We start from the raw sequence: 15,849 nt of genomic DNA on the forward strand, positions 1-15,849 counted from the left end.
TCCGACTTCTGTTAATCGCCATAGAAGAAGAAGAAGCAGGAGGAAGAGGAAAATGGCTGGGGTTGATTTCGGTGATCGTGAGCTGTTTCAGCAAATAGATGATTCTGCGCCACTTGTGTCAACTCACGTTCGCTTCACAGATGCGGAGGACGACCAGGAGGAGCTTTGTCGCCTTCGCGAGCGGCTGGAAGAGTGTGAGGATCGAATCCAGAGACTGAATGACGATAATATCCTTGTAGTATGTTAACTGTGTGTGGCTAACTTGCAGCTAGCACTCAACCTCACAGCTGTGGTGTAAAATCGCTGACAAATTAGTATTCGACGGTGGTTTCTTACTGGAAGTTAGCGGGGTATGTAAAAATGTGCTGCAACTGGCTCTTGAAACACTTCTGACCTCTTAATGTGGTAAATTTTCAGCACTGTATTATTACACGTTGAAGGCAAAAGTACTGTCGCATGATAATATTGTTTGTCTTAATTAATTTGTTTAAATATTCGCAAATAATGCCCTTTTGTTTGCATCTATGTAATTGGCTCTCATGGTTGCCCTCACCCCACAGAGGCACAGAATCATACATGTTGCTCTTCTTTTCACCTGAGGGTGATCAACACCCTTTTTGGTGATGGCTCCAGGCATGTACACAACACTCAGAATGTGATCAGACCAGTGTCTTGTTTAGCTTTTATATTAGTTCTTTGCTGTGCATTTGCCAGTATTATATGGTAATAATTTCTAGGATAGTCACTGACGTGGGACCTTATTGAGTGCCTTGGGAAAATCCAGACACGAAACATCAACTGGGCTACCTTGGTCCATTTTTTAATGCTGTAAAAATTGTTTGCATTTGGTTATACTATAAAATGTTTATTTTTAGGCTCTTATGCTGTAAAATGTGTTTGTAGGCTTGTATCTAATGTATCCTTAACTTAAAGTCCACATCAAGCTTTAAGGCGAAAAATGAATATTCTGATACGACCGAGGTAAGACAGCACTAATGTCATTCATTTTGTTGTGTAAAAATAAGTATACAAATGTGTATATATCAAGACATCATAAAAATGAATATATTAAAACCTGGTGGTGTTAATATAATACAAATCATAGTTGTTTTTGTTTAAGTAGTCACACTTGGCAAGGAAACCACATACCAAGGCAAACTATTCCATAACACAATAGCTCTATTGCTTGCACTGTACACAATTTCTCCAATCACATAACGTTTTCTGGGTTGTCTGGATGTCTTGGTGGCTTTCCTCACTCTTCTCCTTCTTGCACAGTCAGTTTTTGAGAACTGTCTACAGACAGTTATTGCAGATTTACCGTAGAGTGCCATACTGTTTGTATTTCTTAATAACTAATGTAAATAAAGACCAAGACACATTCAGTGGCAGCTTTGCCATCAGAGAGCCTCATCCACAACTACTACAAAAAGACTCCAAGCTGTCATTGATGTTAAAGGGGGCAATACACGGTATTAAGAACGGGTATGTAAACTTTAGGGTTGGTATCGAGAACCGGTTCTTTTCAAGAATTGTTAAGAAATGTTTCGATCCACTGACATCAATAGCCCTTTTGCTTAACAGTTCCAATATTGGCCCTTCAGAGCGGCTGTTTTTTCTGACGGTCTTTATCGGGAAAACTATCATTTCTCTACGTTGATTGCAGACCCTGCAGCATGTCTGCAATCACCCGCTTCTGCAGCGGCTGTTCTTGAAGCTTCTTAACCCCTCTCAAAGCCATTTAAAGATGTCAATCATGAGTCACTTTTGAGTTGATTAAAGTCACAAATTGAGACTCTTGTCTTGTTGCAGGCAAGAAACGAGCATCGTCCTTTGTATCATTTGTACTGCTCCAAATGCTGCACCGCTCTCTGCCGAGTCAAGTTGGAGTCTGGTTGAAATTAATAACTTCAAAGCGAATCACCATTTTAAATGAAATGACACCTCTTTCCAAACATTGTAACACAGAGAACAGACTAAAATGTTTTTTTTTTTTTCTTCCCAAAATGAGACGTCCCGCGTTCTTTATGAATTACATCCTTACTTTCAACGCAGCTGGCTGAGTTCAGCTCAGAGGCTATGTATGGTGTTACCTTTGTGCCATTAATGTCTGAAAGGAAATGCTTTTGACAAAAACTACAGATTTTGTTTATTTATATTTATGTCCAGAGATCAAGGATCCACTGACCAATTTCATATTTATTTACTTTAAGACTCACTAAAATGTTACTGACATAGAAAACCTGTAAGGCCTGCTTTTAGTACACAGAAAATTCATAAGAGGTATTGATAAGGGAATCGATAAGGAATCGGATCGATAAACGATAAACCCATCCCTTGTAAACTTTTGATCAGGGTCGTTTGGGTAGTTTCTGTTATCATCATGATTTCAAAAGTGTAAGCACAGTTGTTTGACAATAAATGGCTTCACCCAACCACTAACCATGAATGGGGAAAAAAGTTTTTGTGTTATAATTCATATTCTCTGAAAAATGGCCAAAATAACAAATTCTGCCAGGGTATGTAAACCTTTGAGCACAACTGTAATTCAACAGCAATCTCTTGATTCTTGTTAATGTCAACACCATTTTGACCTTTCGATTTATTAATTTTTGATCTACTTTTTGTCTTGCTGTTTATGTATATGTTAAAAGGCTTTCGGGTTCTTCTTTTTTTTTTAACCCTTTTACAAAGGTTTTTCTTTCAGAGTCTCTTAGCAACCCTTATCTTGTTGTTTGCTACATTCCTCTCTTTTATATACTCTTGGTATCTATGATAGGCTTTTGTTTCCTGATACATTTTCCAAGCAAAGTATTTTTTCCTAATATGGTACACCTCTTGATGGGTAAATTTAACCAGGGTGGATTAACCTTACCACCATTTACTATTTTAACCAGAGGTACATATTCTTTAACAGCATTATTAATATGTTCGTGAAAATAGTCCCAAGCTACATTTACGTCATTTATGTTCAAAACACGACTTCAACATTACTAAACAGGCTACACAATTTTTGATAGTCTGCCCTATTATAATCATATCTTAAAACCTCTTTGTCACATAACATGCTCACCCTAGTATGAAAATCCCATGTCAATACACCATGATAAGCTTTATCAATTGGCTAACCAATATTAACCTTGCTCACATTCATTAGTGATGACGAAATAACCAAATCCAAACAATTAGTGGTATTAGTTCCCCTTTGTTTAGTAGGTTCTAATAGCTTTTGACATAATAAATCACAAAATATGTCATAAAATCTTTGTGGAAAAACAGTTTTCACCTTCATAGATAGTAAAGTTTGGACAATGAATGTTAACTCCATTAATCAGTAATACGCCTTTATAAATTTTACTAGCAACGTGAAATTGGTTTAACAAACTTGCATTATATTCTTCATTTGCATCGCCCTTTCTATATACCACACAGTGTAGGTTGGCTTTACCACAATCACCGTTCATCCAAACCCACAAAGTATCTTTGACAGTCATGTGATTTAATTCAAACCAGGTATATTTAAAAGACAATCTTGTATGTCACATTTTAACCATGTTTCAGTTCCATATATAATGTCCAGTTTCACCTCATTAACACGGAGTCTAAATTTATCGATTTTACTTGATATACTCTCAGATTTTATAGGCATGCATTTAAGTGTTAAATACATAGTTGTCACAGTGTGAGCTCTTTGAGCAGTTTGGGAAAGCAACAGTCTTTGCAGTCCCTAATTTTAATGGCATAGAAGAGTTGAGTGAAATGTCATAATGTGTGGTGAGATCCTACGCTTGTTGATTATTAACATTCTGTTTATCCCTGTGTACGGTTATCAGTCACAACCTTAAAGTTCCTGATGACCAGGTTCTGCTCTCCACTCTGTTTCCTCCTGTTCAAATCAGTGCGAGCTGACCAGTCATTCTCTCTGTGCCAGAGTGAGGTCCATGTTAACTAAAAACCCTCTTGTGCCACTTGATGGATGACTGCCTAACCGACTTGGCATACGCCGAAAGTTGCTGTTATGCTTCCGTGTTACAAAACATAACGCAGACGGGGCGGGGTTTGCCATCATTCCTGACAGCACCCAACCGGAACACACTGTCGATGTCCTCGGAAGATACTTGAACGTCAGGGTTCCCGTTACTAATAAATACCAGCTTGGATTTCTCAGCATCTTTCCTCTCTTGACAAGTAGTTGCTCTGGTCTCATCATCAGCATCTTCTGTTTCCAGAGCTGGTTCGAGCAAGCCATGCACAATTACATTCAGCTTTCTTTACTCAGTCAGTTTCAGCTTCTTCTTTAAAGTGGTCTTGTACCACCTCCTTGACAACAGCTTTGACATCTTTGTTGCCTTCCAGTGCACAAAGTCTCTCCTGTATGTCAGCAAGTTCACTGGTAAATACTATTATGCTTTAGTCACATTTTTTTGCAGAACCATCTTATGACACTTAACAGATCATTATCTTCCAAGGCTCTATACTTTATCAATGTTGCAGCAAGATTTCAGTTGGAACAATGTAAAACATGCCTCACAGTGCATGGTACATGTATCGTCTTCAATAGGATCACTGCATTCACCACATTTTATTGTCATTAACAGGAAAAAAAAACCTTTAAATTTATTTCTTAGCTAAACATAGCAAGGTTTCATTCTAAACAGTCAACCAACTTTCTTCAACAGTTCAATAACCACTTCTTTAATTTATTCAAGAAAGCAAATACATTTTAATATTGTTCTTGACTTCACAGCGGCATCACAGTTCAAGATGTCGGTATCGATGGACCAGTTGTTCAGATCCTTTATGCAAATAACCTTATTTCAAAGTAAGAAATCTTCTTTATCATTTATTCACAAAATAGAATTTTCCATTGTTTTGTCTTTATGCATTTCCTTTTCAGTTTAATACCAAATTGAGATTGAGGAAAATGTACATTCAGATGAATTAAATTACCTTAAAATTTTTTTCCAAAGGCAGGGTCGTCAAGAAATTGAAGATTGCATCTGCAGTGTGATTTTGAAACATCAGAACCAGGGCCCCCCAAAGCAAAAGTCTTCCTTCCACTTGAAACCTCAGGTATTTTTTTGTAGAATTTATTTTATTCTAACACAATAAAGTTGCAATTGGCAAAACATTTTACTGTCTTTTTTTTTTTTAAAGAATTCATCTTTTGCAATGGAGGAAGATGAACAGAAGAAGTCTTGCAGCAGTGTGAGAACAACAACTGAAGCTTTTAAGGTGAGTGTTTTCTGGTGTTGCTCCAATTTTCAGGGTAGTGTAATCAGATGGCTTACATGGAAGCATAATTTACATGAAGTTTCTCCCCCCCACCCCCACCCCCCTTGTGTTACAGGTGGTGGGAAGTGTACTATATTTCACGACTTTTTGTCTTGATAGGCTTGGACAACCTCTACTGAATGAAAACCCTCAACTGACAGATGGATGGGATGTCCCAGTGTATCTTATGCTTATACAATTAAAAATGTATTTAAAGTGTATTTTCCATGCATCCATACAGTCCATTTTTCAACACTGGTACTTCTCAAGAGAAAATATTAGTTTTGTTGCTTTTAGATGTACAAAAGTGATTAATGTATGTATCACATCAGAAGGAATTACACTGATGGGATTGACAAGACTTTAGTTGTCCATCTTGAACATAAATTCTTAAATGTTTATAAAGATATCACCAGGTTTTCAATCAAGTCAGTGGTACAGATGGACAAGAGATAGAAATGAAGGATAAAAGGTATGACTGGGTACAAATTAATATTTTAAATTTAATTTTCAAGTTATGTGTCTTTCCTAGTAACTGAAAATTGCTGAGTTGTTTTTGTTCATTGCAGACCCAAGTCTCTATGTTTCAACTGTGGTTCAGTTGGTCATCAGTTGAGAGACTGTACCAAGGTAGGATTAATAATATAACATAAACTCAAGTTAAATATACAAAGTCAGTTTGACTTGCTGAATCATATTGTTACTTCACCAGCCTAAAGACATGGCTGCAATTAATGAGAGACGAAGGGAGTTTTCTGAGAACAGCCTTGCCACCCAGGGTAACCAGCGATACCATGCTGAGGAAGTAGAGGAACGGTTTGCTAAATACAAACCTGGTGTTATGAGGCAAGTTTATTTTAAATTGCATAAAGTGCACTGTGTTTTATCACGTTTAGAATAAGTAAGCCTTGAATGGTTGTCCTAACATCACAATGGTGTGGTTGTGAACAGTGAGGAGCTATTGGCAGCACTTGGACTTGATGGCCACACTCTGCCGCCTCTGATTTACCGCATGAGACAGTTAGGCTATCCACCAGGTTGGCTTAAAGAGGCAGAGATGCAAAACTCCGGTTTAACATTGTATGATGGAAATGGTATGTATTCAGTCTAGCTGAAGCACACATGGTCCAACTTTTTTTTTATATATATACCTGCATTAAATTCAGCCAAACTTAAAGATTGTGTAGGAAATAAGCTATGAATGTCTTTTTTTTTTTTTTTTGTAGCTGCAGATGATGGGGCAACAGCAAATATGCGAAAAGTCTCTTATGACGTTTCCAAGCTGATAGATTTTCCAGGCTTCAATGTACCAGCACCACAAATGAAAGATGTAAGTTGTCCAGCAGTGATATCATTTCAAGTATTAAATTTCATGTTTGAGCTGTACATAGACTTAAATCAGTGGTGTTCAAAGTATTCCAGAAAGGGCGAAGAGGGTGCAGATTTTCTTTGCATCCACTGACTCCAGCAGGTGACTTCACTGATGAACTCATCCCATTTGCTCAAAGTGATGTTAATCAGTGAAATCACCTGCTGGAGTCAGTGGCTGCAAAGAAAACCTGTACCTTCTTGGCCCTTTCTGGAATACTTTGGACACCGCTAACTTAAATTAACTGCATGTCTCTCTGGATAGTTAACCATTCAAGACCAAAAGCAGATCCATGTCGTGGTGGATGCAGCAACGCACAGCACCAGGGCATGTTCCAAGATCTGACCTGTTCTTAAATTAATTGATGCATCATTTTTATATGAAACACGTGTAACAACATTGCTTTGGGTTTTTTTTTTTTTTTTTTTTAACCTGTACTCTTAGCCCTTCTAGTTGCTGAAACTTTTTTTTTCTGCTTCCAAGGAGTTCCTGCAGTATGGCTCCATTTGTATGCAAGACCAACACATGAAGCATAACTTAGCTGCGTACCTGTCCCACAATTTTCCCACGGTAACTACCATAATGAGGCTCAGTGGTTGGGTTTCTCTTCTCCAAATGCTACCTTTCTCTCCAGCACATTATACACCTCCCTCAACTGTTTTGATGCATTTTCATCTGCAAAGTGACTCCAACTCAAAGTTGGAGTTAGTGATTGATGTTTTAACTTTTTCTTTCCATGAGACACCTTTTTTTTATTATGAAAGTGGGGAATTATGATTTGATGACAGTGTCATTGTAATTATTATGTGAAATATTGCAATATGGTTAAATTTATGGTTTTGTACGGTTCCAGTCACATCCATAATTACTTAGCCAGGACAGGATTTTCATAATCTTGCCTTTGGTCCACCATAATCGGGATAATAATAGTAGTAGTATTAATCGTAATAATAATAATAATATTTTTTTATTTGGAGGCGCCTTTCAAGTCACCCAAGGTCACCTTACAAAAAGCAAAAGCATAAAAGATTGCAAATGTTCTTAAAACAACATAATAACAAGTGACATTGTCCAGTTAGAGGTCATATGCCAATTTGAACAGATGGGTTTTGAGTTTGGACTTGAATGAGGTGATAGAGTTTGTCTTATGTGTGGGTGGAGGGAGTTCCAGAGTCCGGGTGCTGAGCAGCTAAAGGCCCGGGTACCCATGGTACTGAGGTTTGAGGTGGGAATGGTAAGCAGACCAGCAGAGGTTGAAGAAAGGGTGCTGTCCAAAATGACACCTAGACTTTTGACTTGAGGAGAGAAGGGTACAGGGAATCCGTCGATGGTGATGGGTGGAGCTGGGTTGTGTTGTAATTTGGTGAGGGTGGCTTTGGAGCCGATGAGCAGGGCCTTGGTTTTATTGCTGTTATGCTTCAGGAGCTTCCTGCTCACCCAGCTCCAGATGTTCCAAGCAGGTGATGAGGGAGGTGGGAGGGATGGCAGCAATGGGTTTTGAGGAAATGTAGACCTGTGTGTCATTGGCGTAGCAATGAAAATCAATCAATCAATTTTATTTATATAGCGCCAAATCACAACAAACAGTTGCCCCAAGGCGCCTTATATTGTAAGGCAAGGCCATACAATAATTACGTAAAAACCCCAACGGTCAAAGCGACCCCCTGTGAGCAAGCACTTGGCGACAGTGGGGAAGGAAAAACTCCCTTTTAACAGGAAGAAACCTCCAGCAGAACCAGGCTCAGGGAGGGGCAGTCTTCTGCTGGGACTGGTTGGGGCTGAGGGAGAGAAGCAGGAAAAAGACATGCTGTGGAGGGGAGCAAAGATCAATCACTAATGATTAAATGCAGAGTGGTGCATACAGAGCAAAAAGAGAAAGAAACACTCAGTGCATCATGGGAACCCCCAGCAGTCTAAGTCTATAGCAGCATAACTAAGGGATGGTTCAGTGTCACCTGATCCAGCCCTAACTATAAGCTTTAGCAAAAAGGAAAGTTTTAAGCCTAATCTTAAAAGTAGAGAGGGTGTCTGTCTCCCTGATCTGAATTGGGAGCTGGTTCCACAGGAGAGGAGCCTGAAAGCTGAAGGCTCTGCCTCCCATTCTACTCTTACAAACCCTAGGAACTACAAGTAAGCCTGCAGTCTGAGAGCGAAGCGCTCTATTGGGGTGATATGGTACTATGAGGTCCCTAAGATAAGATGGGACCTGATTATTCAAAACCTTATAAGTAAGAAGAAGAATTTTAAATTCTATTCTAGAATTAACAGGACGCCAATGAAGAGAGGCCAATATGGGTGAGATATGCGCTCTCCTTCTAGTGAGACGCCATTTCCTCTCCAACTTGCAGGTTATCTGCTTTAAGCTGCGAGTTTGTGAGTTATACCACGGAGTCAGGCACTTCTGATTTAAAGCTCTCTTTTTCAGAGGAGCTACAGCATCCAAAGTTGTCTTCAATGAGGATGTAAAACTATTGCCGAGATACTCTATCTCACTTACAGAGTTTAGGTAGCTACTCTGCACTGTGTTGGTATATGGCATTAGAGAACATAAAGAAGGAATCGTATCCTTAAACCTAGTTACAGCACTTTCTGAAAGACTTCTAGTGTAATGAAACTTATTCCCCACTGCTGGGTAGTCCATCAGAGTAAATGTAAATGTTATTAAGAAATGATCAGACAGAAGGGAGTTTTCAGGGAATACTGTTAAGTCTTCAATTTCCATACCATAAGTCAGAACAAGATCTAAGATATGATTAAAGTGGTGGGTGGAATGGATCCCATGGTGACGAGGAGTGTGCCCAGGGGGAGGAGGTAAATAATGAAAAGAAGTGGACCCAAGACTGACCCCTGGGGGACACCCATTGAAACACCCGAGTGCTCAGACTTGTGGTTCCTTAATTGCACGAATTGTTGATGGCCAGTGAGGTATGATGTGAACCAGGAGAGTGCAGCACCAGTAATCCCAATGCCAGCCAAGCGGTCCAGGAGCAGTGGGTGTCAGATGGTATCAAATGCTGCGCTGAGGTCAAGTAGGATGAGGATGGTAAGTAGTCCGGAGTCAGTTGCACCGAGGAGGTCACTGGTAACTTTGACCAGGGCTGTTTGGATAGAAACTGGATTGAAAGGATTCATGGAGGGAGGTTGTTTCGGGGTGGAACTGTAGTTGTGCGGCAGCCATCCTTTCAAGTGTTTTGGAGATGAAGGGGAGGTTGGAGATAGGCTGGTAGTAAATTAAGGTTAGCTGGGTCAGCGCTGGGTTTTTTAGGATGGGTGTGATGGCAGCCAGTTTGAGATTGGGGGGTACAGTACCAGTGGTGAGGGAGGACTTAATTATGTTGGTGATCAAGGGAGAAGTGGATGGCACACAGGCTTTGACAAGGGAGGTGGAAAGAGGATCAAGCTGACAGGTGATGGTTTTGGCATTGTGGATGAGTTCAGAGATGGTGTGTTCTGATTAGGGATGCACCGATGCCGATACCAGTATCGGCACGATCCTGTACTTGTAATTATAAAACTGCTCCGATACTAGACACCCGATACCCCTTTACAGCAGCATGATGTCAGCCTCTCAATTGTGTTTGTATTGTGGGTCGATCGCTCTAGCCCATGGTCAGGCAGAGGTCGCGGTTCGATGGAACTGCCCACTTCGCCCACGAAGCGTTTGATGCTGCAAGCTTTTCATCTGTTTTCTGCAGTGCAGCTCAGAGTTTGAAAACAGTTGTTGTCTCTGAAAGTGCAGTGACGGCAGCACACCTGCACTGAGCTTTACAAAGGCATTTTTATGCTTTTTTTTTTCTTCTTCTTCTTCTTCTTTGAAACTCTGTGCCGCTCTGTGTGGGTCCTCGCTAAAAGCAGCTGATCCCTCACAAGTCAGCAGATTAGCAACAAATAACAATAGTAAATTGTATAATGTGTAAACCTTTTGCGGCCGGAAGAACATTTTGTTACAATGAATTTCCAATAAGTCGCCTACTGTCACCGGATGGAGAAAGCTTTTATTGGAATACATCCCATTTGATTTTTTTTTTTACCTGCCTGGTCCATTCTAAGATTGACAGTTTTTACAGTACATGGAAGCTCGTTTTGGATTATAATGAAGGACACATATCCATCATTTTGTCCTGTGCATTTCTAATGTAAAGATGTAAGCCCCCCTCTTAAATTATTGTAGTTATTTTCATATTTTTCAGGGACTGTTTTGCTGTGCATGTTTATTTTGTTCTATGTGAAAAATGGAAAGCTATATATATATACACTCAACAAAAATATAAACGCAACACTTTTGGTTTTGCTCCCATTTTGTATGAGATGAACTCAAAGATCTAAAACTTTTTCCACATACACAATATCACCATTTCCCTCAAATATTGTTCACAAATCAGTCTAAATCTGTGATAGTGAGCACTTCTCCTTTGCTGAGATAATCCATCCCACCTCACAGGTGTGCCATATCAAGATGCTGATTAGACACCATGATTAGTGCACAGGTGTACCTTAGACTGTCCATAATAAAAGGCCACTCTGAAAGGTGCAGTTTTGTTTTATTGGGGGGGATACCAGTCAGTATCTGGTGTGACCACCATTTGCCTTATGCAGTGCAACACATCTCCTTCACATAGAGTTGATCAGGTTGTCAATTGTGGCCTGTGGAATGTTGGTCCACTCCTCTTCAATGGCTGTGTGAAGTTGCTGGATATTGGCAGGAACTGGTACACGCTGTCGTATATGCCGGTCCAGAGCATCCCAAACATGCTCAATGGGTGACATGTCCGGTGAGTATGCTGGCCATGCAAGAACTGGGACATTTTCAGCTTCCAAGAATTGTGTACAGATCCTTGCAACATGGGGCCGTGCATTATCCTGCTGCAACATGAGGTGATATTCTTGGATGTATGGCACAACAATGGGCCTCAGGATCTCGTCACGGTATCTCTGTGCATTCAAAATGCCATCAATAAAATGCACCTGTGTTCTTCGTCCATAACAGATGCCTGCCCATACCATAACCCCACCGCCACCATGGGCCACTCGATCCACAACATTGACATCAGAAAACCGCTCACCCACATGACGCCACACACGCTGTCTGCCATCTGCCCTGGACAGTGTGAACCGGGATTCATCTGTGAAGAGAACACCTCTCCAACGTGCCAAACGCCAGCGAATGTGAGCATTTGCCCACTCAAGTCGGTTACGACGACGAACTGGAGTCAGGTCGAGACCCCGATGAGGACGACGAGCATGCAGATGAGCTTCCCTGAGACGGTTTCTGACAGTTTGTGCAGAAATTCTTTGGTTATGCAAACCGATTGTTTCAGCAGCTGTCCGAGTGGCTGGTCTCAGACGATCTTGGAGGTGAACATGCTGGATGTGGAGGTCCTGGGCTGGTGTGGTTACACGTGGTCTGCGTTTGTGAGGCTGGTTGGATGTACTGCCTTATTCTCTGAAACGCCTTTGGAGACGGCTTATGGTAGAGAAATGAACATTCAATACACGAGCAACAGCTCTGGTTGACATTCCTGCTGTCAGCATGCCAATTGCACGCTCCCTCAAATCTTGCGACATCTGTGGCATTGTGCTGTGTGATAAAACTGCACCTTTCAGAGTGGCCTTTTATTGTGGGCAGTCTAAAGCACACCTGTGCACTAATCATGGTGTCTAATCAGCATCTTGATATGGCACACCTGTGAGGTGGGATGGATTATCTCAGCGAAGAAGTGCTCACTATCACAGATTTAGACTGGTTTGTGAACAATATTTGAGGGAAATGGTGATATTGTGTATGTGGAAAAAGTTTTAGATCTTTGAGTTCATCTCATACAAAATGGGAGCAAAACCAAAAGTGTTGCATTTATATTTTTGTTGAGTGTGTGTGTGTGTGTGTATATATATATATATATATATATATATATATATATATATATATATATATATATATATAAAAACAGGTGATCCGCACGCATTAACAAATGCTAACGCTGCTTTTTTTCCACCCAAATGTGCCTAAAGTCTCTTTCTGAGGATGACATGAAGTAAAAAAAAAAAAAAAAAAAAATCCCTACTCCCTCATTTTGGTTGTGCTTTTTCTATAAATACGTTGTCAATTCTTCCTGCACAGACGGCCATCCAGGGGCGAATCCAGATGGGAAGGGGGGTGGGGTGGAGGGAGGGCGTGCTTCCCCTCCACACCCTTAGATTAAAGGTCCACTTTTGAAGACAATTTTTCATACTACTAATACTATAATAATAATATAATAATTTTAACAATTAAAATGTTGAGAAAGAATCAAAATGTTAGAAATAATTTAATAGTTCTATTTATAAACAATGTTGGTTAGAAATTGTAAGTTTTACAGTTACAGTGCTGTCAACGTCAAGAAAAATTTCTTTTATTTTTTTTAAAAGTACTGATGTTCATTGAAGTCAAGAAAGGGTGACTATGTCAATTCTCAATCTCAGTTTATTTATAAAGCACTTTAAAATGCACACCAACAACCAAAGCGCTGTACACAACAAGAACAGGCAAGTTAAAATAAATAAATAAATAAACCACAGTTAAAAGCAGAAACACCAAAAAACAAAACAACCCATGTCAAACTGCGTTAAAAGCCAACGAGAAGAAATGTGTTTTAAGAGAACGAACGGGGAGCCAATGAAGTGAGGCCAAAACCGGTGTAATGTGCTCGCACCTTCTAACACCAGCTAAAAGACGAGCAGCAGCATTTTGCACCATCTGTAGGCGGGTAACCAGAGTCTGATTCAGCCCAGTATAAGGTGCATTGCAGTAGTCCAGGCGATTAGTGATAAAAGCGTGGATTAAAATGTCAAAATGATGCCATGAAAGAAATCGCTTCACCTTGGCCAGTTGTCTAAGTTGATAGAAACTAGACTTGACTACTGACCTAATCTGAGCATCGAATTTAAGATCACTGTCCAGTTTTACACCCAGGTTTGTTGCTGTCTGTGTCAGATACTGCCTCATGGGACCCAGATCAACATTGATTTTTGGAAGTGTCACTAGTGTCACTAGGTCTATACAGTGAGTATTGGCAAAACTGGTTATCATTTTCATGTTGAGGTGGCACGGGGTGTTGTCAGCAGCTGCTGAAAGTAACTAATAAAGTAACTAGTAATCTAGCTTACTTTTAAAATTGAGTAATCAGTAAAGTAACTAAGTTACTTTTTCAAGGAGTAATCAGTAATTGGATTACTTTTTCAAAGTAACTGTGGCAACACTGATTAGTGATGGACAATTTCAGTTCAGTTATTGGTGTTGTATACTTTGTAGTGCTGAAGTCCACAGGTTACATTTCGGTGAGTGTCTGGCAGCATCATGTTTGTTAAGAAACACAGTTAATGTTAAAGGACAATTTGTTGTAGTCAAAAAGTGGTGTTACATGATTTAAGTGAAATGTTTGTAAATAAAAACAAAGCTAATGATATTGGTAGCAGTTATAGTCCAAAAGTAAGGAACAACTGATGAATAAAACATTTAGAAAGTCACCATAAAACTGTAATGGTATCATTAAGTATTCGTATCGGTACTCGGTATTGACAAGTACCCAAATGTAAGTGCTCGTACTTGTACTCAGTCTGGGGAAGAAGTGGTATCGATGGATCCCTAGTTCTGATACTGGGGTGAAGTCAGAAAGGGAGCTAATGAGAGGTTGGCCAGTGGTGGTCCTCCAGGCTGGATCATGTGAGGAGGTGCAAAATGAAGCCAGTTGTTGATGAATGCTGTTGATTTTAGAGCTGAAGTCCAGGAAGGCAGTGCACTGATTGGTGGAAATGTATGGAGGAAGGGTTTTAGGGGGCTGTAGAAGGTGGCTGACAGTTGAGAAGAGGACTCTGTTGTTACCTGTACCAGTGTTGATGATGTTGGAGTAGTATGAAGATATGTATTGATGAAGGTGGTCGGTATACATTCGGCTGTGTACAGTGAGTCTGGTCTTTTGTATAGTCACTCCAGTCGACGGCCAGTGTCTTTGAGCAGCCGGAGGTCAAGGGTGAACCAGGGCGCATTGTGGGTAAATGAAACACAGCCAGTGTCCCGTCAAGATGAGGTGCGTCACGCCACTGCGCATGCTTGCGCATGCGCACATCGCTCTACCCCGGACTTGAAGACATCACCTGCACATGGGGAGATGATGTAACTCGCTCAACGTGCAACTGCGCATGCGCATTTTGTTTTTGTTTTTTTTATTAATTGTATTCAGTGTATTTATAGCCTAGTAAGTAAAACATTTTCTGTATTTTACGTGCGGAGAATAAAGGTATATATATGTACGTATATTTTGCCTGTCAAAATAAGGTTAAAAATACTTATTGTTTTATAGTGAGTAGATTTTATACATTACTACGTTCGGATGAACAATTTCTACATTTACTTGCCCATCAAAATAAGCGAACTTAATCAAGTAATTTTTTCAGTGCACACATATGCAGTTACGTGAGGAACCTCATCTTGATGACACATCTCATCTCGACGACGCACCTCATCTCGACAGAACACCGGCTTTCAGGGGAGCCAGAGTGGTGAGAAGAGGAAAGGCAGTTATTATAGTGAATCAGCAGGGGAGGATGGTGTGAGAGGACTGGGGTAGGAGCTGATCAGGGTGGAGAGATCTATGATGCTGATGTTTTTGATGTTTCTGAAGGAGATGGTCCATTGTTCTGTAACTTTGTATAGTTGGATGTGAATGTCAAAAGGTACAGCTTTGTGGTCAGAGATGGGGAAATCCGTGATATCAAGGTTAGTGGGAGTGATGTCAGTGCAGCAGATTAAATCTAGTATATGACTTTGATATGGGTTGGGAGGTTGACATGTTGTGTTATACCGAGACAATCCAAGAGTGCAGTGAAGTCGTTAGCAAAGATTCTGGATGGGTTGTCAATGTGGATGTTGAAATCGCTGAAGAGGATAACAGTGGGGGACATTGCACACACAGATGTTAATAGGGATGAGAATTATTTGAGGAAAACGGCAGAGGGTTTTGGTGGTCTGTAGATCGTAACAGTAATGGTGGGTTTTGGTCCTGTGAGTTTTACAGCTTAAACATTCAAAGGAGTGATGGGGTAAAGTGACAGCAGTGACTTTGATGTTATCACTGTGAAACAGAGTGAGGCCACCCCCCTCCCAGTAGCACAAGGTTTACTAATAAAAGAAAAACCCGGTGGGGCAGCTTCATTAAGCTGGGAAGTCATTT

The 15,849-nt window shown here is 40.3% G+C and overlaps 1 protein-coding gene across 1 annotated transcript in view; it reads left to right on the top strand.

Moving 5' to 3' along the window:
• Positions 1 to 15,849, top strand: part of zcchc8 (zinc finger, CCHC domain containing 8) — a 23,549-nt gene continuing 7,700 nt past the window's right edge. The window contains exons 1-12 of the mRNA XM_034170371.1: positions 1 to 227; positions 939 to 981; positions 4,748 to 4,822; positions 4,971 to 5,073; positions 5,158 to 5,235; positions 5,351 to 5,454; positions 5,681 to 5,746; positions 5,844 to 5,904; positions 5,987 to 6,120; positions 6,226 to 6,368; positions 6,501 to 6,604; positions 7,127 to 7,213. Of these exons, the coding sequence (XP_034026262.1) occupies positions 53 to 227; positions 939 to 981; positions 4,748 to 4,822; positions 4,971 to 5,073; positions 5,158 to 5,235; positions 5,351 to 5,454; positions 5,681 to 5,746; positions 5,844 to 5,904; positions 5,987 to 6,120; positions 6,226 to 6,368; positions 6,501 to 6,604; positions 7,127 to 7,213 (1,173 nt within the window). The 5' untranslated portion in view covers positions 1 to 52. The remainder of the gene's footprint in view (positions 228 to 938; positions 982 to 4,747; positions 4,823 to 4,970; positions 5,074 to 5,157; positions 5,236 to 5,350; positions 5,455 to 5,680; positions 5,747 to 5,843; positions 5,905 to 5,986; positions 6,121 to 6,225; positions 6,369 to 6,500; positions 6,605 to 7,126; positions 7,214 to 15,849) is intronic.

The sequence above is a fragment of the Thalassophryne amazonica genome, chromosome 5 (assembly GCF_902500255.1).
Source record: "Thalassophryne amazonica chromosome 5, fThaAma1.1, whole genome shotgun sequence".
Lineage (NCBI taxonomy): Eukaryota > Metazoa > Chordata > Actinopteri > Batrachoidiformes > Batrachoididae > Thalassophryne > Thalassophryne amazonica.